The sequence below is a fragment of the Monodelphis domestica genome, chromosome 3, assembly GCF_027887165.1.
Source record: "Monodelphis domestica isolate mMonDom1 chromosome 3, mMonDom1.pri, whole genome shotgun sequence".
In the NCBI taxonomy this organism is placed as follows: domain Eukaryota; kingdom Metazoa; phylum Chordata; class Mammalia; order Didelphimorphia; family Didelphidae; genus Monodelphis; species Monodelphis domestica.
This window is the reverse complement of record NC_077229.1, coordinates 342,101,335-342,128,899: the sequence shown is the minus strand read 5'-3', so window position 1 is coordinate 342,128,899 and position 27,565 is coordinate 342,101,335. Positions and strand designations below refer to the sequence as shown.

The 27,565-nt window shown below is 37.1% G+C and overlaps 2 protein-coding genes across 4 annotated transcripts in view; one reads left to right on the top strand and one right to left on the bottom strand.

The window, feature by feature from the left end:
* The window catches only part of LOC100018677 (carbonic anhydrase 13), a 97,920-nt gene extending 75,134 nt beyond the window's left edge, over positions 1-22,786 (bottom strand). The window contains exons 1-2 of one of the 2 annotated variants that reach the window (XM_007486885.2): positions 22,454-22,786; positions 15,420-15,544 (exon numbers count right to left, since the gene is read on the bottom strand). In XM_007486885.2, coding sequence (XP_007486947.1) covers positions 15,420-15,459 — 40 coding nt within the window. In that variant the 5' untranslated portion in view covers positions 15,460-15,544; positions 22,454-22,786. Of the gene's footprint in view, positions 1-15,419; positions 15,545-22,109; positions 22,241-22,453 lie in introns of those variants that run through there. The other variant, XM_007486886.3, reaches the window with a different exon arrangement.
* RBIS (ribosomal biogenesis factor) lies at positions 22,238-27,564 on the top strand. Of its 2 annotated transcripts, none has more exons than XM_007486883.3 (5): positions 22,238-22,376; positions 23,332-23,440; positions 25,003-25,116; positions 27,070-27,186; positions 27,463-27,564. In XM_007486883.3, exons 3-5 carry the CDS (start codon positions 25,006-25,008, stop codon positions 27,529-27,531), a joined length of 297 nt encoding a protein of 98 aa, XP_007486945.1. In that variant the 5' UTR covers positions 22,238-22,376; positions 23,332-23,440; positions 25,003-25,005; the 3' UTR covers positions 27,532-27,564. The 2 variants fall into 2 exon arrangements, with proteins under 2 accessions (XP_007486945.1, XP_003340661.1); XM_003340613.4 differs by lacking the exon at positions 22,238-22,376 and adding an exon at positions 22,875-23,004.
* The last annotated feature ends 1 nt before the right edge of the window (position 27,565 follows it).

Sequence of the window (27,565 nt, the reverse complement as noted above, 5' to 3'; positions counted from 1 at the left end):
CTCAGTGTAACAAGATTAGGAAAGGCTGCATCAAACTTAAGATTTAATTATTTGAAAAAAATGGCCTTCAACAGACATGTGAAAAAAAAAGGACAGACCTCTGGGTGGTCCTAAGTCAAGCTTGAGCCACCATTGGCACATATGAGACGCGGGAAGTGAGGTAGAGAACAGCCTCTGGAGTTCTCGGGACTTCCTGTGAGGAGGGCTAGAGTTCAGTTCAATCCTGGAGCTTGAGCTTGGAGCAGTCCTGCAGACAGCTTTCCTTCAGACCAGTCATGTGAGTGATAAGGACTGACCCCTTTCCCTGCCTTGGCTCTCCAAGGCCTTAATGCCCACTTTGGCTCAACCTGAGCCAGAGTAGTTCTGAGTTAAACTCCTTTCCTTTTCTCCCTCTCTCTCTCCCTTTAATATTTTCTTCCTCCTGTTGTAATCAAATCACCATAAAAATTTGGCAGCTGACTTGGGTATTTTATTATTTGGGATTTCCCTTGGTGACCATTTAAATTTAGATTTTTTTTTTTAGTCCCAACCATAATTTTCACCCTTTACAAAGGTCACATTTGAACCCCAAACCTCCCATCTTTAGGCCTGACTCTCAATCCACTAAGCCACCTAGCTGCCCCCAAAAAGTATTTTCAACAAGAATAGGTATTGTATTTTGTCCAAAGCTTTTTCTGAACCTATCAATATAATCATATGATTTGGGGAGGGAGATTCATATTAATGTGGTTAGTTATATTTATAGTATTCCTATTGAACCAGATTGAATTTCTGGGATAAATCCAGTCTTGTTCATAGCATATAATCTTTATTTTACATTGCTGTTGTCTCATTATTATTTTACTTGGATCTTTTTGCATCAATATTCACTAATGATATTGGTTGATATTTTTATTCGTTTTGACTTTCTGGTGTAGGTATCAAGATCATATTTGTATCATAGAATTTGATAGAGTCTCTTTTTTTTACTTTTTTTTCTTTTAAAGTTATTATTTACTTATTTTAAACATTATTTTCTTTTTAAATTAAGTTCCAAATTTTCTCTCTCCCTCTCACCCTTCCCTATCCACTTTTATTTCTGGTAATTATGAAAGAATATACTCAGTTTTTCTGGATAGGTTATTCTTTGTTATAATTCTAGATCATTTGCCTAGTAGAATATCATATTACAGGTCCTTTGCTCCTTTAATGTGGAAGCTGCTAAATATTGTGACTCTATAATATTTCAATTGTTTCTCTCTGTTCTTCTTGCAATATTTTTTCCTTGCTCTGGGAGCCATAGAATTTGGCTATAATATTCCTGGAAGTCTTTTGGGGATCTTTTTTTAGGAAGTTATCAATAGATTTTTTCAATTTCTTTTTTATACTCTGGGTCTAAGATATCAAGGTAGTTTTCCATCATAACTACTTGGTGTGACAAGGAAATCACTTTAAAAGACTGATACATATTAATTTAAGATCACCAAGGAATTCAGCTATGTAATTCCTAAATGAAAACTCAAGTCAGCAGTCAACCTTTTATGGAGTTTAATTACAAACAGGAGGAAGAAAGGTATTAGAGAGAGAGAGAGAGAGAGAGAGAGAGAGAAGGGAATAGGGCTTAAATACCCCCTCTGTTTAGGCTGGGCCAAAAGGCCCAAGCCCTTAGATAGCTGAGGCAAAGAAAAGAGATCAGTCCCTATCAATCATGTGACCAAAATGGAGAAACAGTCTCAGGGGCCTCCACCTCCAGCTTCCTTCAGAGCAAGCTCCTCAGAGCACAACCTCTCAGAGCAAAACCTCTCCAACCTCCATCAGTCCTCCGACCCCGCTATCTTTAAGGAAACCATCTCAGTTCCTTCCCCTCAGTTCTCACATCTACCAATCACTGTCCATGTCTTCCCTGTGCCAATGGTGGCTCTAGCTTAACCCAGGACCACCCAGAGGTCTGCTCCTTTGCACATGTCTGTTGAAGGTCATATTCTCAAATAATTAAATTTTGATCTATGCTGCAGCCCTTCCTAAATCCTGTTAGGACTGAGTAGGGTGGAGATTGTAAGTTCCAAGACCTGGTTCTGTCATTCCAAGTATCTCTATTGTATCAATTCTAAAATCAATCATGACTCAAAGAACTTCCTGTTCTATGCTTAAGTATAGATCAAAGCCCTTTCCATTGTTCAGCAAAAGGTTTCTGTCCTAAAGTAATCTTAGGTAGGGAGGAGAAGGACCCTCCCTACCTAATGTTGGAAATGGGGAAATTTCCAACATTCATAAGTCTAAGAAATTTTAAGGTTTACAATCCCCCCCTGATGATCATTGGGAGACTAGTCTCCCCATTGATCATTTAACATAATCATTTTGTAGTTCTAAATTTCTTTGTCTTTTCTGAATTTCATTCCTGATGACTTTTTATCCCTAGTTACCTTATAAGTCAAGTTACCCTGTAAAATTCATCCTTCCTTGAATCTTTTGAAATCTTTTCTACCCAAATATAGGATACATTCCAGACTACTACTGAATTTTCTCTTATACTATATTACTTTGATATTCTTAAGGAAAGAATGAAAAGAGAAATACATTGACAGAGAAAGGAAAAGGTTAGGGAAATTATCTCACATAATGTGGATGCACAAGTAGGTATCTCTACAAATAAGGAGGATAGGAGTGGAGGGAATGGCTGCCATTTACATTACTTTCATTTCAACTGGTTCAAAGAAGGAAGAGATCACACATGCACACACCAAATTAGGTACAGAAAACAATTTCATTCAACAGGGCAAAAGCAGAGAAAGGGGTATAAGGATGGGGTGGGGGGCAGGGAAGATTTGGAACTCTGAGATGAGGACTGAAAGAGGAGTGGCAGTTGAGGAGCAAAGGCTTCTGGGAAGAAAAATGGTTCTGAGAGGGTTTGGAGGAACCTTTGGGGTCTTCTGACCTGAGACCTGAAGCTGTCAGGACCAATTTTAGGGGTTGAAGATCACTGAAGCCATCTGAGAGGATCCTGTCTCATGCTCCAAACTCATAGCTGTTCTCCCTTCAACATACATCTCCTGTCTCCTCAACCTGAAGGAAAAGACATCTCAGGCCCCTAAGGGGGGCCATGGACTCTCTGAGGAGATCATTGCTCCCCTTGTCCTTCCCTGCCTCCTTGAATTTATTCTTTCATAACTCTCTTACTTTAATAGTTAAATAAGATAATAGAAAGGGTCATTTTAACTGGGAAGGGATCAGATTATGGACTGTATAGGATTTTAACAGGGCTATCCATTCCCTCTACCCTCATCCAGTTTACCTGAACCCCAATAATAAACCATCTATATCAATCAGATATTCGTTTTAGTCTCTCAATACTATTTTGGAAAGGTTACTTCAAGAAACTAGGGTCAGGTTTCACAAAGAGTGCTTGAGGCCTTTCCCTCAGAGATAAGACTCTTGTGCCTGGGGCTTGCCTCTAAATCCTTTCTGAGAGGGGGCAGCTGGGTAGCTCAGTGGATTGAGAGCCAGGTCTAGAGATGGGAGGTCCTAGGTTCAAATCTGGCCTCAGACACTTCCCAGCTGTGTGACCCTGGGCAAGTCACTTGACCCCCATTGCCTAGCCCTTACCACTCTTCTGCCTTGGAGCCAATACACAGTATTGACTCCAAGATGGAAGGTATGGGTTTAAAAAATAAATAAAAAATAAAATAAAATAAATCCTTTCTGAGGGGAAGGCACTGAAATCATCAATTGTAAACGCCAAAACTGTAAGGATAATTTTTAGTGTTTTGACTTAAAATCTAAATAAGTGGTTGCCATGGGAAATTCCCAAATATGAAAATGCCCAAGTCAGCTAGGGATTTATGGAGATTTTAATTAATAGAGAGAGAAGGAATTAAGGGAAGGAGAGAGAGAGAGAGATAGAATTAATTTAAACTGCTCTGGCTCAGGCTGAGCCAAACAGTAGTTAAAGGCCTTAGCCAAAGTGGCCTTCCTGAGTCTAAATGAAAGGGAGTCAGTCTTGTAACTCACCACAAGACCATCTCCAAGCTGGGTTCCAGTCCTCCACTGAAAACTATTTCCTGAACCGAGTTCAGAATCGAACTCCACACCAAACTCTGAACTCAATTTCCAACTGACTTTTTACCCCTTCCTTTTAAAGAAATTTTCTCTTACGTCACCTCCCCTAAATTTTCATGTCTACCAATCACAGTAGTTGCTTTTTTCCAGTACTGCCCATTCTTAGTTCTCACCTCCTTTGGTTCTTACCTTCTCTGGTTAGATTATATCTTCTGAGTACTTCACACCTCTTTGTTAAGCTTGCCTTTTGTAAGTTACTTGACCTTTTTAGGTACTAATTTAACTTTTACAGGTACTTAACACCTTTTTGTATTAGATCTAAAAATAGACCTATCTTAAGGTTCTAGCTTTACTATAAGGTATGAGTTAGGGACTTTCATTGTTTAATCAGGAGTTTGCACTTTATCTTCCCCTAAGGCACTGTCTGAGTAGGGTGGAATAATTTTAAAAGTTCCCAATACAGTCATGATTCTTGTTAGACTAACTATCTCCATTGTTACAATAAGGGAATAGCTAAACCAAATCTTCTAAGGTACAGTCTGAGTAGTTTTTAAGATGCACACAATAATGGTAGCTGACAGGTGAGCTTGCCATCAAATCCTCTCCAGCTACTTCCCTTTGGGGAAACAGTGTGGTAACTAACAACCTGTTATCACTGGGTAAAGAGAGAGAGACAGCTACTCCATCCATATTAGCTTGGACTCACTCCCTCACTCCTTGTTCCTGTTCTGGAAGGCCTCTCCTTACTTAACTGATACACTACCATTGTCAGCGAAGTAAACCTTTATTACAACTGCAAGGATAGCCATTTTTACATTTTAGGTAGGAGGAATTAGAGAAGCATAGTTTAAGGGAAGAATTAGTCCTAAGCAAAACAAACTAAAGATGCATAAAAATATTATGGTACCCATAAATTAAAATGGACAAACAAGTTAAATATATATATATGTATACATATATACATATATGTGTATGTAATGGAATACTATTGTACCAAACTTAACAGAAAAAAGAACATTCTCACAGAGAAGTTATGCACTCTACAATCAAAATAAGATATTTGTTTTTTATTATCATGAAAATAAGGATTTGTTTTGACTTCATATTTTTTCAAGGGTTTTGTTTTTGTTCAATTGGTTTTTAGGTTGAGGAAACTAGGAGGGAGAGAAACTAAATCCTTAACTTTTTAAAATGACATAATAAAATAAAAAGAACTAAACAAATATATCTTCTGAACCTGACAATATAGACAAGATTCCATACTCATTATTCCCTGCTTTTGCAAAGAAGGGAGGAAGGTACATTTTCTTAACTCTTCTTTGGGACTAAGCTTAGTCATGGTTATAACTTTTCATACAATCAGTTTCCCTCTTGTTTCTTTTCCATTTACATTGTTATAATCATTGTTTTCTTTTTTTCTATTTTCTTCAATTAGCATCAATTCATAGAAGGCATAGATCATAGAACTTGGTCTAGAAAAAACTTCAGAGACCATGTAGTCTAACTCCCTCATAAAGGAAGTAACGTTTTAGAGATTTTCTCAAGGTCATACAGGAAAGAAATGTCAGAGGTGGAATTTGAGCCCAGGGCTACTGATTCCCAAGCCATTTCTCTGAATTCTTCATAGGTAAATTAGTCCTTACACTGAAGTTAATTTCATTTATTTAAAATAATTTCATTATTTTCACATTAAAAAAAATTGTCTCCAATCAATGGATATTTACTTTATTCTAGCTCTTTGCTATTATAAAAAAAAAGTGTTTCTTTAAATATATGAAGGTCTTTCTGTCTTTGGCATCTTTACAGTAATGGCTAACAGTGAGAATCTCTGGATCAAATAGTATGCACATTTTAGTCAGTTTCTTAGCTTAACTCTAATTATTTCCCAGAATGCTTGGATTCCATTTTTTGACCCACTTTTCATTATAAAATGAAGAGGACAAAGATGAAGAGGGCAAACTAGATGTTCCCAATCACAGAAAGAGAAAACTACTGGAGCATATCAATCTCATAAATAACACCACTCCCCACAAAACACCCCAATTCTAAGGGCATTCTACTGGTTAATAAGTACCTGCTAAAGAAATTATAGGACTTGATGAATTGGGGCAATAGGACAGGACAGTAATGTGCCATGTAGACTTTGTATTCAGCAGATCAGTGATATATCCTTGACTCTACTAATCAGTATGTGAACTGGGAATATTCCAATTTACTTCTCTATAAAATAAAGATAATTGCTCTTTCTACTGATCTCTCAAGATATGGAAAGGAAGAATTAGATTATGTCCTCCATAGAGAAAGATGCTTTAAAATACTATAAAATATATATTTTTCAAATCTGTGTTAATTTTGCTGGAAGTGTACCTTCACCTAAGGATTTCCAGAATCCATTCTCCCAGTCCCTAGAATATTAATCCTCTCCTTGAAACTCTTGCTTTTTGATCCAGCCAGCTCGACTGATGGCAATCAATTTAGTAAAAACTAGCACATAGCCTTCTTTAGCTAGCTGGCCCCAGGCCTGAGACTATGTTTTAGCTTCGTATCTCATCCAACCATCTACCCAGGGCATCTTGCTTTCTGGCTACTACCACACATACAACTTCCCATCTCTTGCTCTGGACACAGTAATAAGTTGATAATGCAATTGTTTCTATAAAGTGTGTGTTAGTTGAACTGCCCTCTGTATCAACTCACCATCTTTGTGACCCCTAAGACTTTCCCCCCATGACCACCACTCTCCTTTATGTGCTATCTTCTTCAACTAGAATGCATGCTACTTAAGGTTCAAGGACTATATTTTATTTTCGTATCCCCAGCATTTATCATAGCAGTCTCTTAATAAATGTTTCCCCATTCATTTGTGTGTGTATATATAAATTTAGACATATTCCTGTATATATGGAGAGAGTATCTTTAATGGAATTTTATTCATTCTTGATTTTATTTCTGAAAGGTATTATTGAGTCAGCATCATGTGTAATGAAATAAGCATTAGAATGGGAGTCAGCCTGACATTGGACTCCCAGCCCTTTCACAATGAGAGTTAGCTAGAGCCTCAGTTTCATTGACTGTAACATGGAGATGATTATGCTTTTACTATTATCTCTCCCATCCTTCTATTAAAGTTCTATTTTGATAAAGTTCTATTTTGATCATTTCTACCCCCTCAGGTTTGCAGCTAATGAAATTGTCTTCCACTGGTAACTAACTTGCCTCTATACCCAATCAGTTACTAAGTCTTTTCAACTCCACAGCCACAGCACTCCTAGGATCAGCCTCTTCTCCCCGCCCATGTGATCATCACTGCATTCAGACCTTCTTCACTCTCAGAAACTACTGGAATAGTGTCCTAGTGGGACCATCTCTTTTCTGTCCCTTCCAGCTGTCACCCTTCTATTCGCTGCCTTCTGGCATTCCAAAAGCAAAGACTTGTCTTTGCTCCAAAGGTTTCAGTGACTCACAGTTGTCATTGGGGGAGACAGGTAGCAGCATCTGCCAAGCAAGTCAAACTGCCACCACCACCATGGCCACCATCTCCCCTCAGACATCACTGAAGAGAGTCCTGGACCTGCCCCCAGGACTCAGTGCCCATAGCCCTCATCCTTGGTAGAAATTCTTATGGAGATGCAGTCTGGAAACTGGAGTTAAGTGACTTGTCCCGAGTCAAACAACTAGGAAGTGTCTGGGGTCAAATTTGAACCCAGGACCTCCCTGGATCTCAATCCCCTGAACCACCCAGATCCCCCAAGTCCTTGGTATTATAAAAATGGTTTGGCATCAGAAATTGATTTGATTTGATCCGTGGAAATAATATTAAAGAAAAGGCATTGTCATCCATTTTGCTGCTGCACTGAGGGACCACAGGATTTATCCATCTGACTGCTGCTAAAACCTTTCATAGGTATTCTTTCCCATTAGAATGTGAGCTTCTTGAGAACAAGGATTATCTTCCTTTTCTATTTGTATCCCTAGTGCTTAGCATAGCATTTAATAGTTCTAAGGTAAAACACGCATATCTGTTTATCATTTAAATCCCTTTATGACCTGCCTTTATTCTATCTTTCCAGACTGATTTCACATTACTTTGCCTCACACAATCTACATTTTAGCCAAATTAGTGATATGAACCATTTTTCATGTGTTTTTTTTCTGTTCCCTATATACATTATATCTTCTATTTTTATGCTATTACATAAGCTGTTCCCCACGCCAAAATGTTTTTCCTAAGCCATTGTAAAGAAAAACAATTCTAAAAAACTTGTAAGCCCTGATTAATAAGATGAACAGTCATTACTGCTGATGGAAAATTCTTCTCATCTCTTACAGAAGAGTGATAAGATTAGAGATGAGACATCTATTTTCAAATATGGCCAAAGCATGAGTTGTTTTGCTTGATGAAGGATTATCTAATACAAGAAAGAATTTTGGTGGGAAATAGACTGGCAAGGTAGGACTAGGAGTAGTGATATCAACAAATAGAATCAGTGAAATATTTTAAAATAGACTGAAGATAATAGGAGGACATTCAGAGGGAGACAGAGCAGTATCATTTCAGATTTGACATGCTGTATTTGTTATATGCTAATCAAAAAAACAAAAAAAATTAAAACCAGAACTATAAAAGATTCATGGTTTTAATGTACAAACGCTCTTTTTCTGTTGTAGGTGACAGTATTTATTGATGGTTGCCAAGGTAGTAATGATAAAAAATATTTGTTTGAAAGGCAGGAGTATTTGTTTGAAATTTGTTGTTCAAGTCTATCTGACTCTTCATGACCCCATTTGGGGTTCTCTTGGAAAAATACTCAAGTGGTTTGCCATTTCCTTTTCTAGCTAATTTCCAGATGAGGAAACAAAGGCAAACAGAGTTCAGTGATTTGCCTGAAGTCACTCAGCTAGTCAGTGTCTGAGGTTAGATTTGAACTCATGTCTTCCTGACTTCACATCTGGCCCTCCATCCACTGTAACACCCAGCTGCCCTACAAAGGGCAGTGTACTGTAGTAAAAAGAGCAGTGAATTTGTAGTCAGAGGATTTGAGTTCAAATCTTGGCTCTGATACTTACTCCCTTGTGAACCTGGGCAAGTCTTAAACTTTCTAGATCTTGGTTTCCTCATATATACATGCAGAGTTTGGACTAGATAACTTCTAAAGGTATCTTCAGTTGCTAATGCTTCCCTTCCCTGAGTTTATTTTGTAGTTTTAAAAAATGTACTTTGGTGTGTATATGTTTTCTTTCCAGTAAATTGTAAGCTCTTTGAGGGCAAAGACTGTTTCTTTTTTATCTTCATATCTCTAGAACCTAGCACAGTGCCTAGCAATTAGGAAACAATAAAGTGTCCTAAAATTAGTGCTTAGTAAATTAAATTGGGTTGCATTATTATCATTGGGGGTTGTTGGGAGAAAAATGCTTTGTAACAAAATGCTACCTATAAGTTGTCATTATATATTATTAGTTGATTGAGTCTGATTCTGTAAGGAGTTGATATGAATATACAGTGGGCTTTATTTAATTAAATATTACCTTAAATTATCAAGAATTTATTTTCTTTCCCTACCACATCTCTATGTAATTTCTGAAAATTAAAAAAACAAAAACAAAAACAAAAAAACAACCACCTGATAACAAATCTTGCTGCAGAAAAGCATCAGGGCTGCCCTAGGCCTACTGCTAGTTAGAAACCCATTGTCACTGGATAAGAGCTATCCTGCCTTTGGGACTGTGTTCTTCATTCTGAATTATCCTCCTGGATTGTATCTGTTAAGAGCTTCCACCAGATTCTGATGGTCATTTTGTACAGTCCTGAACTACTGATTCAGGAGAAGTTTATAGCTAATTCTCTTCCTCATTTTTTACCTGGTATATTTTTGGAAAGGAAGGAAGAAAGGAAGGAATGAAGGTACAAAGGAATAAAGGGAACGAAGGAAGGAAATATTTGTTAAGTGTTGCTAGGCACTATCTCTGGAGTTTTATAAATATTCTCTCATTCGATCATCATGAAAAACTTGGAAGTTAGTTACTTGTCCCTATTTTATAATTGAGGAAACTGAGGCAAACAGAAATTAAGTAACTTGCCTAAAATCATATAGATATTGGATTTGACCTCAGGTTTTAATAATTCCAAGCATAATTCTGGGCATAATGGTCTGTCCATCTCACCATCTTAGATGCCATTTAAGAATTGTATATAGGAGATTTGAGTTCTCTAGCTCCCAAAACACTGCCATCTTCTCACAATTCCCTACCAGTTCATTTTTTCTCTTTCTTTTTTATTCTTTGTTAAAATAATGTAGTCAGAAATAAAGATAAAATATATATATTTTTAAGTATCCAAAAAATTTTTTTAACTTAAGGAATTGTCCAAAGTCATTAACTAGCTTGATGACCTTCAATAAGTTACTTTGCATCTTAGTTTCCTTATCTATAAAATGGGAAAATTGAAATAGCTGAATTCAAAGTCCCCTCCTTGCACTAAGATTCTGTGATCTTTTAATTGAGAGAAGTACCTTAAGAGATTACCTCTTGCATCACTTTATCAGAACTGAGATTGGAGTAGATTACAGAAGTTATCTGAGCACATTACAAAGGTTACATATAGCAAAGAGAAAAGGAGAGATTTAAAAGAGTTAGGAGGAAGTGCTTATAAATGGATTTATCAGATTATTATTCTTTCATGAACTTTGCTATTTTTTATTTTGTCTGGAATTAATTTCAGTTAAATTTAATTCCTGTTTTCTCTTTCAAATATAAAGTCATCTCAAAATTGGAGGTTTTAGCTATGCAAGCAAGACATTCTCTCAATTCTCACAAGTTGGCCAGTTAATCTACCTTTTATGTCCTCTGAGACAAGGATAGTCTGTTTTGTCCCCTTGCACTAAGTGAGGTAGGTGCCAAAGGTTTACAAAACCCATAGTTTGTACAGGCTGTAATACAATGAGGTAATATATTGTGTATTGCAATGAGAGCTCCATTAATTATAATCTCACCTCAGCCCAGTGGGACTAGTCTCTTAAGACTTTGGTAAATGACAGGTGGGAAAGTTTTGCAGTTCTATGTTTAGATTGTGTAGAAATCACATACAATCATTCTGAAACAAACAAAAAAAAATCCTTTAAAGCTCAATTTATCCAAATGAGCAGTTTAATTAAATTAGGTAAGCAATTATCAATAATTCAGTTAACACTTGGTAAGAGTCTAGCATGCCCTCACATTTTGTTTGGCACTAAAGATACAAAATGGAAAAAAAAAAATCTCTGCTCTCAGAATACTTACACTTTATTGAGAGGGACAAATTTATATGTAAATATGTACAAAATAAATACAAGGTAGTTGGAGAACAGCCCTAGCATGTTTATGGAGATCGTGAAAAGCTCAGCAAAGAAGATGGTGCTTGAGCAACATCTCAAAGGAACAGAGGAATTCTATAAATTGGAAGTAGGAGGAAATGCATGGGCCTGGAGGAGAGAGGATGGGCTGGTGACTGCAAGGGTACAGAACCTGAAGGTGGAGTGTCTTGGTGAGGAACAGAGAGAAGGCCAGTTTGACTGGATTGCAGAGTGTGGGAGGGGGAGGAACACCAAGTGAATCTAGAAAGATAGTCTGGGCCAAATTGCACAGGGCTTTTAAAGCTAAACTGAAAAGTTTATATTTTATCTGAGAGGCAAAAGAGACTGTAGGGGACTGAGTGGGAGGGTGACAAAGTCAGATTTGTGCTTTTATGGCAGTAGTACACAGGATAGACTGGATGGGAGACGGTTCTCGAGGCAGGGAGGGTAATTAGGAAGCTGTTGCAGTAATCTAGGCAAGAGGTAGTGAGGACCTGAACTAGGGCGTCGACGATGGAAAGAGAAGGTGCTGGATATGAAGAGATGTTGTCAAGGTAGAAATGCCAACATTCAATGACTAGACATGTGGGATGAAGGAATCTGAGAACTTGAGGATAACACTAAAGTTTAAAATCTGGGAGATAGAAACAGACGTTCACTAGATGGGTGAGTTTGAGGGAAAAGTCAATGAGGTTCTGGTTTATTTGTGTTGAGTCTGAGATATCTATGATACAACTAGTTCAAAATTTTTTATAGGACTGGAGATGATGCTCATGCTGGTGATTGAGCAGAGATCCAAGACGGTCAGTTCCATCTTTGATCACTGTTCAGTTAAATATAATATAGGCGCTGGGCCATTTATTTTCTTCCTCTCCTCTTGGGGATCCCTCTCAGCTCTAGACCCATATACACATGGCCTGGGTTTTAACCCATTCTTAGGGAATTCTGGTCTCCAGTCTGAAGAGTTAAACTCTTTATTTAGGCTTTTTATGCCTCTACCTTGGAGCACCAGGAAAAAATTATTAAAAATAGTTTGGGCCTTAAGTCTGGAGGACCCCCATCCCAAAGTGAGAAGTAGAAAGGTGCCCAATGTACAATGAAAACAAGTTTCAAATGGCTATTTATTTTCTCCACACAAAAGAAAAAGTGCTCACTAACCAAAAAACTCTTAAAACATGAAGCAGTAACTTGAAACTACTATTATACTCTCATGGGAGGTTGATACTTAAAACATCAAAACAAGAAACTGCTCAATAAGCATTTCACCCTTGCTTCCTTTCTACACTGTCTGAATAACTTCCTCACGGCAGGTAGGTGACTTCTGACAAACCTGGACAACAATTGGCTTCATCCTTTTGCCAGTAGTCATTTTTCCCTCAACATAGGCTAGTGCCTATAGAACATACCTCTTATATCAAATGAAGACTCAGAAACTCTAAACCTATTGAACCTCATGCGCTTGCTGCCAACACTAGAAATAACTATCTTGGATCACTACTCAGTCACCTATACTCAGAGAAGAGGCACCAAGTAGGAAAGACCCAGGCTCAAATTTATTGTTATTATAGTTAACCTTTATATAGGGCATTAAAGTTTGCAAAACATTTTACATATGTTAACTCAGATGATGTTCATAACAATCCTATGAGATAGATGCTATTATTATCCACATTTTACAGAATAGTAAATTGAGACTGTGATGTTCAATGACTTTCTCAGGGTCACACATCTAGTGTCTTAAGGCAGCAATTGAACTCAAGTCTTAATGACTCAAGTCTAAAGTTCTATCCTCATGTAAATAATTGTCATATACTTGAAGTTCATGACTTCTGCAAGTGGAGGGAAAGGGCAGTTTTTCACTATTCAGTCATAGGAAACTCAGAGAGGACTACTTATTACATATCGACTAAGCTCCCCACTTTCTAGTCCTTTATTTTTGAAGAGGACTGATGAAATAAATCATGACAATTCAGTAGCCTCTCTTCCAGATTCATCGAAGTCCAGTAACAAGACAAAAGTCAGGACAACTGGTTGAAGACCTGGGATGCAGTGGATGACTTTGGCAATTTGCCAGGTCTGACTGAGCTCTAGGAGCCCCACAGTGCCTGCTTTAGCCACCTTAAAGTCTGTTGGAATAAATTGTCCCCATTGTTCCATTCCACCAGGGGAAGTTTTCACATGCTTGGGGTAGAAATCTCCCTAACTCAGGGGATCTATCAGTTACTCTCAACTTGGTTTACCTCATCTGTGGAGATGGTTTCATTGAGGTGTGACTAATGGGTATGTTACAGCTTCTTGGAGCCACAGATGAGTGTTGAGTGGAAGGTGGAAACCAAGGTGAAAGAGCAGCTCTGAAAAAGGACTCAGCAAGCCCTCACGCCAAAGATGCTGGTCCTTCCTGTTCCTGAATACATCATGTACCCCAGGCTCAGCACAAAGGCACAGAAGGTGTCAAGGGGACTCAGCAAGTGCTCTATTGGATGGCTTATCCCTATGATTGCCTTGGGATACGATCCCTGAGAAATATAGATGTGGGAGTCATCAGCATTAAAATGATAGTTAAACCTATAAGGGCTTACAGGATCACCAAGAAAAACAGTACAGACTAGAAAATCCCAGGCCAGAATATTGGGGGATAGCTAAATTAGAGGGTTTGCTATGGATGATGAGTCAACAAACAAGACTGAGAAGGAGTGGTCAGGCATATAGGAGGAGAACAGGAGATAATAGCATCATAAAAACTTAAGAGAGTAGAGAATTTCCAGATTGTTAGAACAATCATTAGTGTAAGCTACAACAGAGTTCAAGATGTGTGAGTACTAGAAAAAAGGCTATCAAACATGATAGTTAAGATATAATTATGATATCTACCCCTTACAAAGAAGTAAGGGACATGAGATACAGAATAAGATATACATTTTTCCTATATAACGAATGTGTGTATTTGTTTTGCTTGATTAAGTTTATTGCCATAAGGGAAGGGCTTTTAAATTGGAGAGGGGATTTTGGGGAGAGATAATGGTGAGTGGTAATGCTGTTACCCAAAAAAGGGAAAGAAAAGAAAATTATTAGAGCATTTCAAAGGACACCAAAGAAAATACAAGATGGTCTAGAACCATGGTGGCAAACCTATGACACATGTGCCAGAGGAGGCACTCTGAACCCTCTTTGTGGGAGTGTCCATTGGCCCAGCACAGAGTTTGTTACTAGAAAGCCAGAGGGACATGGGGCCAGACTGCTTCCCTCCCCCTCTCCACAGGTTTCTGTGGACATTTCTCATATCACCTGCCCCTCTAAAAGGTTCACTGTCACTGGTCTAGAGGGAGGCACAAACAAGTAGCACTGCTTTAAAATTAATGTGAGGAATTTATAATTTTTTTTGCCATGAACTATTTGTAATAGAAGCACAGTTTCATGTATAAGCTTCTTTTTCTATTCTTTCTATATATAAATGTTATATATATATGTGTATGTGTATTAACTATGCTATATATAACAACATATGATATTACACATATACACTATCATTTAATAGAATAATAAAAAGTAAAATGATTAATTTTCAAAAAATAGAATTATATGTAACATTTCTGCCCAGGCAGATTAGGTGGTAATCAGAGGACAGCCCTTGACTGGACATGCTACACATGTGTTAAGGATATGATTCCCTATGTATAACCCAGATTGTTTGTCAGCTCTGCAGGGAGGGGAAGGGAGGGAGACAATATCATGTAACTTCAGAAAACTGAATGAAATTTCTTTAAAAGGATATAATTCCTTGATTAGCTGAGAGAATACCAAATTATAAGGTCTTATAGCTGAGTGGTCAGTGGATACGAAACAAGAGATCTTAGAGAAATAAACATTTTTGATTGGCTTCTAGACCCCTTGGAACTACTAACATAAAGGAACTTCTCCAACTCCACTCCCAACATTTCTCTTGACATTGTTAGATTTAAATTAATAACTCCAGGTTCTTATTTTCCATAGAATTTATTAATAATCACTTGAAATAAAGAAAGCAAATAAGTATAGGTTTAAAGCCTATTTTCTAACCTGTCTGACCACATGTTGATCCTCCTGCATGATTCTCCATCTATGCTCTTGGTGCCATGTTCAGGGAAGTAGAGAGTCCTTGGGTCATACCCACACCCCATTATTCACATTCATGGACACAGTGCCTGCACGAAAAATGGGATGAACTGTGTCAATAATCCGGGAAGGGGAGGGGATGAAATACCCTTTACACTTCAAACTTTTGCAGCTCTAGAGAATGAGGCAAGCACATTTCCCCCTAGTAATATTATTCTCTCTTCTTAGTTGAATAGAGGTGTTTTATTTCCTCTCAACCAAAGATCTCTTTTTTTTTATTAGTACAAATTCTTTGGATTATTCTAATCAATATAATTTCCCTGGCTTCTGTTTTCTATTTTACTTGGATTAAGGGGTCTATTCACTATTTGGGATGAACTTTTGTGTAACCAGCATTTAGTTGGAGAAAGTTAAGCAGGTGATATTAAACTTTTACTTTCCTTTTGTGATACCACCTTTCATTTTTAATCTATTGTACCTCTACAATCCTCATCTTGATCACCCAGCAATTATGTTATCCTTATTTTTAGAAGGCTAGTAACCTGCTCCATTTAATTATTTGATCTGGATTAGTTTTTACAAAAGGGTATTTACTTCCAAGACAAGACTGTAAGAAATTCATTTCCTCCAAGACTTTTCTGTCTCTGGGAAAGAGCAGGTTCAATTCAGCTCACTAACTACATAGTTTGAGACCTAATAATTTCATGTCCAGAGGAGGTTATCACTTGTCTGATGGATCATTATTTTAAATATCACTAGGTAACTCCTGAAGGTTACTCTTTGTTCCTTCTAGCATTAATGCTATGTTGGCTACAAGTCTGACCTAGATTCTGGAATGATAGAATCCTGAGCACTTCTACTTTCTTCATACCATGGTGGGCATTGATGCAATGGCAGCAACTTTGGAACCACAGGATGCCAAAGAAACTTCTCAACCTTTTGAACTCACAAGGTCACAGGATACATTCCTTTTTTTTTTTTGGTCAAGCTTCCTCAGGAACATTGAGGCAGAGAGTTAGCCAACTGAACTTTGTGAATGTTTCCAGAGCCAAAGATTGTAGTCTTCAACAAATGGCTAGCTAAACAGTTATAAAATATCTATATATATACACCGCAATCCATCTTTCCAATTCACTGTCCTTATACATTATCACAATTGCCCTGGAAGAAGCTGCCTAGCATCCTCCAAAAGGGGAGATGTCATCTTCCTAGTTTCCTCCATAGAAAGACTCCATCTGAGGTCCCCTGCACATGCTAGCCCATTGATATATCTTTATTTACTATTTTTAAACCCTTACCTTCTGTCTTGGAGTCAATACCGCAGAAGAATGGTAAGGGCTAGGCAAGGGGGTCAAGTGACTTGCCCAGGGTCACACAGCTGGGAAGTATCTGAGGCCAGATTTGAACCTAGGACCTCCCATCTCTATGCCTGACTCTCAATCCACTGAGCTACCCAGCTGCCCCCACTTTGATATATCTTTAGAAAAAATGTTCAACTTCATTTAACGTTCTTAATGAAGCCTTTAAAATACAATCCAGGAAAACTCCCTCCACAAGCTATTATTTTACAGTTTCATATCAGTTATAACAATATCTAGTCACCTCCTCTCGGTTATATTGACCCATCTAGTCAGACAAATTCTTGTTTGGCCTTCTTTCATTTGTGTTCAATGCTTCATGACCACATTTTGGGTTTTCTTGGCAAAGATACTGGAGTGGTTTACCATTTCTTTCTCTAGCTCATTTTACAGATGAGGAAACTGAAATGAACAGGGTTAATTGACTTGCCCGGGATCACTCAACTAATAAGTGTCTAAGGCTAGATTAGAATTCAGATCTTCCTGACTCTATCCACTGTGCCACCTAGCTGCCAGTCAGACAAATACATGAACAGTAAAATATTGCTTATTATCTTCTCTCTGTTATATGATATGTGGATTCCCAGTAAGCATTAAAACTACTCAAAATCTCTTTTCTATAGAATTGAAACTACTCTAAAGTTGTAGGCGCTAATTATGTTTCTGTTATATTAAAATAAACCCTGAAAACTGTACTAGAGTGTTTCTAGCCTCATCTGACTTAGAATAAGCTTTCACAGCAAGTGAGAAACTGGAGCAGAACAAACTGGGGTTTTATTGACAGATCTATTCAGGTCACATTCCTAGAAATCCCTAGAGGGTATCATCTAGTAAATGCAAATTAGAAATCACCTCTATGCTGAAGGAAAAGTTAACCTTTTCTAGGTATATTATCATGAAATTTAGAAGCTAATAGATCTGTTTCCTATCACTGAATATTTACCACAATATGTCATTTTCTCTAGGAAAACTAAAAATTTATGAAATTGTAGCCCTAAAGTTTAAAATTATTTTAAAGCTCTATTCTACCATATTTGTCATGCATAAGGGAAGTCATATAAAATGGTATGCAGACCCTATTTCTTTTGGGACACATCAATATGAAGTCTGAAAAGGCAAAATGTCTTCACAAGAAAATAATACACAGAAAGTAACCAGGTCCAGAGTACTTTCTTCTCAAAGTGTCCATAAATGTTAAACTCATTAAATTAAAACAACAAGTGAAAAAATAAATATATGAAGGTTAAAAAAAAAGGTCAAAGGCAAATATCCCAAAAGCAATAAGAAATATGCAAATAGTATAAAAAGGTCACCATCTCCTCCTAGAGGAAGCTTATCGTGACTTCTTTTAAAATTATTTTGCATTTAATTTCTGTTCAGATGTTCTCTTCCAATAGGATGAAAATTCCTAGAAGATGGGTGTTTTGCTATGTTTCTGATTTCCCAGAACCTAGCATAGTACCTGGAATATAACTGGCATTTAATAAATGCTTGTTGAATGAATGAATGAGGCAGTGTGGTTCAATGGAAAGAGAGAAGAAGTTGGAGTAAGAGGAATCTTGATTCTTGGACAAACCATTTAACCTTTCTGGACCTTGGTTTTCTTATTTGGAAATTGATGGCATTGACTTCTAAAGTCTCTACTAGTTTTGGGGGACCCATGATTATCAAATATTTACTGAATGCCTTAAGGAGCTGACAATTAATATGGGGAAGTAGCTACTGACAGAAAGGTGAGAGTAAATTAAGTTCAATCAATCAATCAAATGCTATACCTTATTATCCTAAGTAGGTAGGAATTGCATCTAAATTAAATCAAAGCAATCAAATTTAGTCCATAAGCATTTGCTGAGTGCCTCCTATGTGCTAGATATTGTGCTATCTGACACATAGTAGGTTTGGAGGGATACAAAAACAATATAATTTTAGTTAACACTCCTTTTAAAAAGTTAATTGAACCTGGCTGACTAACTAAATTATGTGTAATGACAGTCATGGTCAAAAGCATTAGTGGTGGCTCATGATATAAAGAATTAGAAAAGATAATCCTCAATCCCTCAAGGGTACTGTTGGAACGTGGAGAGAAGACCTAGTAGTAGAGGAATTCCAAAGCCAATTCTTATCAGCCCACAAAGCCAATTGTGAAATCTTTGGGGTGAGTGTTTATACCTTAGAATCCAAATGCTATAAATCGCAGATTGTTTTGTAGATTATCTACCCTTGAGAAATTGGTAGAGGAAATGGGAATAATACAGATTAAACTCAAATGTGCCATACAAATTCTTTTCCTGAGAGCCAGTTGTCAAACACTGATTAGCACACCTCTTCACAGTAGCCATGCTCTGAGAATACAACTGTGTCAATGGGAGGGTTGGGATAGTGACCATAAGGCATGTGCTCCACTAATATACATATTATAGAAAGCAATTAAGTGCTTATCCTAAGGAAAAGTGGGCACAATATGGGATGGAGTGGTCAGAGAAGCTTTAAATGCCTCTAAGTGTACCTTACACAGGGATGAGCTTTATGTCATACAGAAGATATAACCTTTATGATATAATCCTCTATGAGGTAATCTTCAAGGAATTTATGATCTAATTGGTGAGACCAGATGTACAGAAAAAAATTAGAGTTGAACCATAAATCAAGGAATTATCTAATCTAATCCTTTTTTTTTTTTAGTCTGGAATTATGACTTGGAAACATAAAGTAACTTAATAGTGACTTGGCTAGTGAGTGGCAAAGCTAGGATACAATCCAGGTCTCCTGCTTTTCAGTGCATAGCTACTCATAAGCTTAAAAAAATTAGAGAATGATAGTAGCCAGTATATAATTAAGCACTCCACTGTGGGTTACAGAATATAAGTGTTTTATTTATACATACTTTAGAGACAGGAAAGATGATTCTAATCTTTGAGATTATAAAGGTAGAACTAGAGATGAGACCTCAAAGGATGATAAGATTTCCAGTGGGGAGAAAGAGTGAACTTTTTAGAAGAGAAAAGAGCAAAGATCAGAATCGGCATTGCGTAAGTGGGGGACAATAAGCAAATCAACATAGTAAAAGTAGAAAGTTTAAATTGAGAAGATGTGGAATAAATCTGCATTCTCAATTTGAGGCCTGTTGACCAGTGACTTTGAATGTCAAGGAAGAAATTGGGACTTTTTCTTCTGGAGATTTTAAGTGATTATGAAATGGTTTGTAATTCTGTGTCTCTCCAATTTCTTTTCTTTAATTACTTTTCTTATTTGATGGTACATTTCTATGCCAATTCCATTTGGATATCTTATAAGAGATGTGTTTTGCAAAGACAGCTGCTAGAATCCTGAAGTAGTATGTTTCTAAAGAGCCAAGCATCAGCAGAACAACTAAGGTTAGTGAAAAAATAATTTCTTGTGAAGAGTTTGTCAGGAAAGCTGAACTTGATGACAATGGAGAACAATTTTTAGGATAAAAAATGGAGTGCTATGTACCAGGACCTAAATTAATGTATTTATTGAGCAGCTATATGTGCTGACCCACTGTGTTAGCCTGGGAAAGAAATCATTTATTTGTTCATTCATTCATTTAATAAGCGTTTCTCAGATTAGATAAACCAGAGTAGCATTAGCCCTGTCTTCAAATGAGTTTAAAATCAGTGTCAAGGGGTGTGTTGGGTAGTGGAAGTGGGTTGTGGCATGAGGTGTCAAATCCACAAGTAACTAATGCAAAGTAAAGTACAAATGTGTAAGAAAACTAAATAGTTCTGCTGGTTTACTATCATTAGGGATCTTACAAAATTCTGGAATACATTTTTGTTTTTAATTCTTTCAATCAACAAAATTATGTACTGTGAAGACAGAAAAGTAATTGATCTACTTAAAATTTTTTAATTGCATTACTAAGCCTCTTATACTTTTTTCCTATTAAAAAAAGTATTGTTGCATGTAAGGACCTTCCTGTACACTTCATTAGGAATTCCTGAATGTCACTTCCCAGTTACTTTAAGCTCACAAAAATGAAGTGACTTCTACATGGTCAAACAATCAGCAAATAACAGAGGTAAAACTTGAACTCAAGACTCCTGGCTCCCAGCCCAGGCTTCTTATCCACTGGATCACTTAATCTCCTAAAATGCATACACAGAAAAATAAAAAGCAAGGTAACTGGAGGAAGGAGCAGGTATTTCTACCTTGGGTAGCCCAGTAAAACATGCTTATTCAGCTTTGACTTTAAAAGGATTTCCAGGGATGCTCCCTGAAATGTTTACTCATGGCATGGGACTCCCGGTCATCAGGAAAGTCCATCGCTCAGTCTCACTATGAGTTCAGCCCACCATCTTTTTTTTTTTTAATCACAGCTCTTTGATGACACCCTTTACCTTTATAAAGGGGAGGCTGTAGATTTATGAGTTAGTGGCCCCTGTTCCTATTTATGCTCTTTTAGGCAACTTTCTGAGGTTATTAGTTGCTGAGAAGGCAGCTTACCTGCATTAGTTGAGGGATTTTCCCTTATTCTGAAGTTCCCTTTTATAGGTGAAATCATAGCTATATATAGATTGTTGTTTCTTGGCAAAGATGCTAGTGGCTTGCCATTTTTTCCCTCAATCTCATTTTACAGAGGAGGAAACTGAGGCAAGGCAGGGTTAAGTGACTTGCCCAGGGTCACATAGTATCTAAGGCTGGATTTGAATTCAGGTCTTCTTGACTCCAGGCCTGGCATTCTATCCACTGCAGCTCCTAGCACCTGTTTCCTATGTTGTTCCCAAATGTAAAACTATAATAAGGCAAAAACATGCAATAAGTTTATATACTAATCAACACAACAATGACTACAAATGAGATGTGGATTATCAATGGAAAGTAATCTGAGTGATGTACTGGGGAAAGAGGTATTTGTTGTGTGACCCTGATCCAGACTTTTGACCATCCAAACTCAGTTTCCATATCTGTAAAATAAGAGGGTTGACCTCCAAATCTAAATCTATGGTCTTAGGTTTTGCCATTCAGAGGTTCCGTCCTCATAGCCTTAATTTCCCGTTTTCGTAGCCAGTCCCTTAAAAACACCTAGAAGACTCTCCCTGTCCTTTAAAAAAAAAATCCTTTCCCTGCCCCATCATGCCATCTGCAAGGACCCAGGCACTACGCGAGGGCAGCAGCGCCACCTTCGGTTAAATAAGAGAACATCAATCACGCTCCCGGGCTGTGCTCCATCAGAAGTGTTTGATTCAAAAACGCGGTGCTGCTTTCTAGTAAAGCACGACCCCTGCCGGGAAGCATAGGAAAGCTTCCAGTAGTTGGGCTCTCCAAGACTTACTTCCTGGGGCAGGGGCGTGGCTGAGCAGTGCGGCTGCATGCGTGGGGCAGGGCTAAAGCGGAAATGGAGCGGCAGCACCCATGAGGGCGGGCTGGACAGAGCGGAAGCTTTCCCCTGGGGGCGGGACTTAGACTCTTCCGGAAGGCGGGACCTCTTCGCGTTCGGCCTGGGGTTTCTGCGAGTGCCGCCTACGTCATCTTGAGGTGGCCAAGTTGCGCTTGGCTATGCCTGTCTCCCCAGTGTCGGCCCTCGGGATGCTATTTGCGGGTCAGTAAGGGGCTTGATATCAAAGCCTGGGTGCGGGGATGCGGGGGGTGCACTTGTGTTCCGGGAGGCTTCCACACCTTGTATCGCATGATATGACATTCCACGTGTGAGTCAGGCGCTTGTAGCAGACCCTGCACCGCCGCCTGATCCTGGTTTGGAGCTCCCTTGGCCCTGCAGATGCGACTTCCTTGTTTCACAGGGGAAGAAATTGAAACTCTTGGTTGGCAAATTTCCCAAAATGGTGTCAGCAAGCGTTTCTACGTTGTTTTACTCGTAGCTTTCTTAGGTGCATAAATTGCCCTTGTCTGACTCTCCTTCACCTTCGAAGCTGACCGACTAGATGCATTTTAAGCCTCAACTGACGCAGGACTAGGCCTCCACCATTTCTGTAGGTGGTCTGACCACTTACCCTCTTGATGTCATCAGTTGGGAGTTGCCTAGGCAACTTTTCCAAATAAACTGGAGGGTTTCTGCCTACAGGTGATCATTGTGAGTTTTGGGAGGGGGGAGGGGGGCTTTGTTGATTTTTCTTTTCTATAATAGGCCAACTGAATTCAGAAAGGGTGAAATTGCTTTGAGCATTGTTTCTAGGAAGACCTAATTAAAATGAAAGATGCAGGATAAACATGTGAGTTCCAGGTTTTGGATTACGTAGAAGTGTCAAGTTAGCCTAGTCCCTTTTTTACTAAGGAGCACCTGAAGTCCTTGGAATTTATCATAAAATTAAGCAACTGGAACAGAAGCTCTCATGGTTTTTTCATCTAAATTCTAGGCCCTCTCAGTTTCCTTTCAAAAATATATACTTGGGAGTTTCTACATTTTAGTTTTGGTGGCTTTGCTACAAACGTTGAATGAATAGGTTATTATTGCCTACAGGTTTACAAGAGAGTCCATTTAAGCAAGGAAGGAAGTGGAGTTTGTAATATCTAAATGCTAACATCTTTATTTCTTTCAGGAATTGCTGCTTTGTTGAACTGATTGACATAACCATTGGCGTCCAAGGTACACAGAAAGTGGAGCATTAAGACCATCTTATTTTTGAATGATCAGTGAACAAGCACTAGGTATATACTTTTCAAACTTCATTTTTTTTCCTGGGGTTATTTAAGTTTCTTATGAAAACTGTCAAAATATTTTATTAAGGGCTTACTTTTTGCCAAGCATTGTTAAATGCTGAAGATAAAAAGAAAGGCAAAAGAATCTTTGCCCAGAAAGCTGACATTTTGAGAAAGGAAAGCATGGAAACGATTATATACATGTAAGATACATATTGGTGTAAGTCGGAAGTCATCTAAAAAGAAAGGTATTAGCATTAGAGGAGACCAGAACAAACTTCTTGTAGAAGGTGAAATTTTAGCTGAGACTTGAAAGAAACCATAAAGCAGAGAAGAGGGGAAATGTTCCAGGCTTGAGGACAGCCAGTGAAAATGCATAGATTTGGAAGATGGAATGTCTTGTTTGAAGACTACTAGCAAGGAGTCTATGCCACTGGATCATAGAGAAAGTAGAGGAGATTCAAGTGTTAGAAGATTGGAAAAGTAAAATGAGAGACCACGTTATAAAGAGCTTTAAAAGCTAAACATCAATCTCTGATTGAAATTAATGTCAACAGAAAAATAGGTATGGGCATTAAAATGCTATAGAATTTTAAGAGATCAATGTGAGAGATTATCTAGGGAAAATTTCATAAGAATAGATCTTTAAAGATGGAATAGGATTTAAATGGGTAAAAAGAAAACTTCATATAGTTGTCAAAATATTTGAAGGGACTGTCATGTAGAGTAGAGGATAGATTTGTTCTCTGTAGCACAAGAGAACCATTTTACTGGTTACATGCTGGCAGATTTTTGATCAAAGTAAGGAAGGAATTTACTCACAAATGAGAACTAAATATAGAAAAATGACCTTAAGGGAAACTAGAGTCTAAGTGGTATAGTTCAGAAAAGGAGTGCATACCAAATATGGAAAACCCCCTCTGCAAAAGCATGCAGATATTCGGTGGACAGAATATGGAGCCTGAGGGAACAGCAGGTGGGACAGTTTGACTGGACTGAGAGGTTTCAACAGTGAAATAAAGAATAAGCCTAAAATGGGTCGTGTTGAATTTTAGGGATCTATGGAAGTATACAATAAGGAGGTAGTATGAGATTAACGGAAAAGTAAGTTCTATTAATGCATTTTGTTTTTATATCACATTTTCAGAAATACTCAGCCCTTTCCAATAATTCAGTCCCCCTCTCCTGTAACAAAAACAATTATGAGATGACCTTTTTTGATGAATGTTGGATGATTGAACAATCCTGCCTAATGTGTTTCCTTACTGAGAGTAGATTAAGACTTATTTGGGGAAAAGATGCAGCATCTTTATCAGTTAGTGTACTATCAGTTAAAGCAGAGAAAGCAAGAATCCAAACATTTTCTTCTGAGTATTAGGTAGTAAATTGCATTTTTTGAATTGTATCAAGTATTGCCTTTTATGTTCTAGAAACAACTTTAAGAAATGATCTTAAATAGATTACTTCTGGAAGTTTGGACTTGGCACTCAAAATGCATAAAAGAATTTTTAAATTGGTGTTCATTTTTAAACTTGGGACAGCTTAGAATTCTCTTTTTTGTGTTTTCTTAGGCAATGGGGAAGAACAAAGGGAAAGGGCAGAAGATCAAGAATGTATTTCATCTTGCCAGCAAGAATCTGAAAGCTAAAAACAAAGCAAAACCGGTCACCACTAATCTTAAGAAGGTGAGTGTAAATGTAATTTTGTTTACAGTCCTCATTTCTTTTAAGTACAGGGCAGATGCAAAAGGTTTTCAAAATCCAAGTCATGTGTCTTAAAGTACTAGGAATTTCTTGGTCTTAAGCACAAAATGAAAATAAAAAAATCTTGATAAACAAATTCAATAGAATCTTAACAGTATGTGTATCACTCCATACTTTCACCTCTTCAATAAAATGAAGATTTGATTGGGCCTTATAATTTACAGCATTCCGTTTTGCTAATTTTTTACCCGATTTGTTTCCTTTACTGTGTTCATAGTAAATTTAATTACATTAAAACACCAGTTTGTTTAGCCATTTCTCGAATAGATGGAAATCCACTTTTACATTCCTTTGCTAGAATACTGATAATATGTACTGACTTGAATATTTAGTTAAATATGAGAACTGTTGAAGTATATACACTATAGTATGTATACTTTTTAAAAGATGTAATGTGACATAATAAATTATAATAAATATGCTTATCTAAAAAATTCTGAATTTAAATACCAAAAAAAGAATATTTCAATTACTAAACAGAACACAAAAGGAGGATTGCATATGAAACTGTGAATCTCTATTTTATGCAGTTTGCTTTTTTGAAAGAAGTTGTATAATAAATTCTACATGCTTATTTCAAAAAATAAAGTAAAAAAAAGATGTGATGAAGAGGATATTTTCTATAACCTCAACTGTTATATTGTTAAGCAGATTTTTTTGTTGGATAACCATAAATCTTTTGAAGAAAATAGCTTTTTCAGTTTCTAATGTAATGCCAATAAAAAGACCTTTCTATCTGCTTAGAAGTACTATTTATGATTTAAATCTTTATGGTTAATGCCTCCCCCACCAATTGATCTTATTCAGAAGATAGCCAATAAACATTAAGTGCCTGCCTACTATGTGTCAGGTACTGCTGTTCTAACTGTGCTGAGGGGTACAAAAAGATTTTTTTTATTTCATTTAATTTTTATTAAAACCCTTACTTTCAATTTTTGAATAAATACTGCATATTTATTCTGTGCATACAATACTGCGTATTGGTTCCAAGGCAGAAGAGTACTAAGGGCTATGCAGTGTTAAGTGACTTGCCCAGTGTCACAAAGCTAAGAGTGTCAGAGGTTAAATTTGAATCCAAGACCTTCCCATCTCTAGACCTGGCTCTCAATCCACTGAGCTACCTAGCTGTCCCTCAAAGAAAGGTTTTAAGCCACTGCTCTTGAGGAGTTAGTTCACTATCTTTTCTTAGCAACTGCGACAGGCAAAGTTAACCAATGTGAGCACCTGTAGGGAACTTTTGAATTTAGCTAACTATTTAAGTATTGTGTGAATCTCATTGCTTTATACTTAAAAATAATTCAATTACTTTAGTTTTTTCTTTGAAAGAAGTTTTTATTGATGATTTTAAATTAGTGCTATCACTTCTTAATGACAGCCTATGCTAAACGGACCAGAATTTAAAGAATATCTTAAAGATCCCAGATAGTGTTTTTGCCTTTGTTGTAAAAATCCTTATGGCACAGAAAATAGAGATAAGATGAAAATTTAGTAAAAATTATAATAAAAATGTATTGACACATCTAATTCCTTCTATTGTTTGATTTAACTAACATTTTCTTTTGGCCATGCTTATTTTTTAAATGACATACAGGAAATATGCCAAAATATTACTAAAACAATGTTCAGAGCATGAAGAAATATACTTTTTTTAAGAGGGAAAGCTTATTTGGCTGGCTCTATATTTATAAAAACAAGTGACAGAAATGAATGATATATAGTTTTTCACTTACAGGTTGCTTTTGTTTAAAATATGCATATACTTTTGGTATGAGTTATTCCAGATAATTGTTTTAGTTCTTTACCTAAGGTAGCAAAGTGCAAATACACTTCAAATTTGGATTTGAGTACTAAATGTTTCTTTCTTTTCTTTAAAAGATAAACATTGTGAATGAAGACAAAGTTAGAACTGCAAGTAAGGTATTTATAGATATCCAAAAAGAGCTTGCACATTTCTCAAAAAGACTGTCACTTGAACCACTACCACGGCATACGGTAAGTTTAATTTATCATATTAAATGCATCAAAAAAAAAATGAGTTAAATTTGAGTGATTTTTCATTCTAAAATTTTAAAGCTGATTTAAAGACTTTGCTACTTAAGTTTATCATGTTTTAAAGAAATGATTGATTAAAGGACAGATATTGGGCTCTATACACTTAAAACTTTCAAAGCAATATCTGGGGTCAAAAAACTAAATTAGATAACTAAATTGGAAATATGTATAAAAGTTAATTTATCTGACAATAACGCAACATTTTTTCCCCCTTAGATTTCTCAGCATTCTGAAGGCGAAACAATTAGTGTGGATGATGCTACAAGATTAATGGCTCAGTTGTGATGTATTTGGATTCTATAAAATGGACCAACAAAAC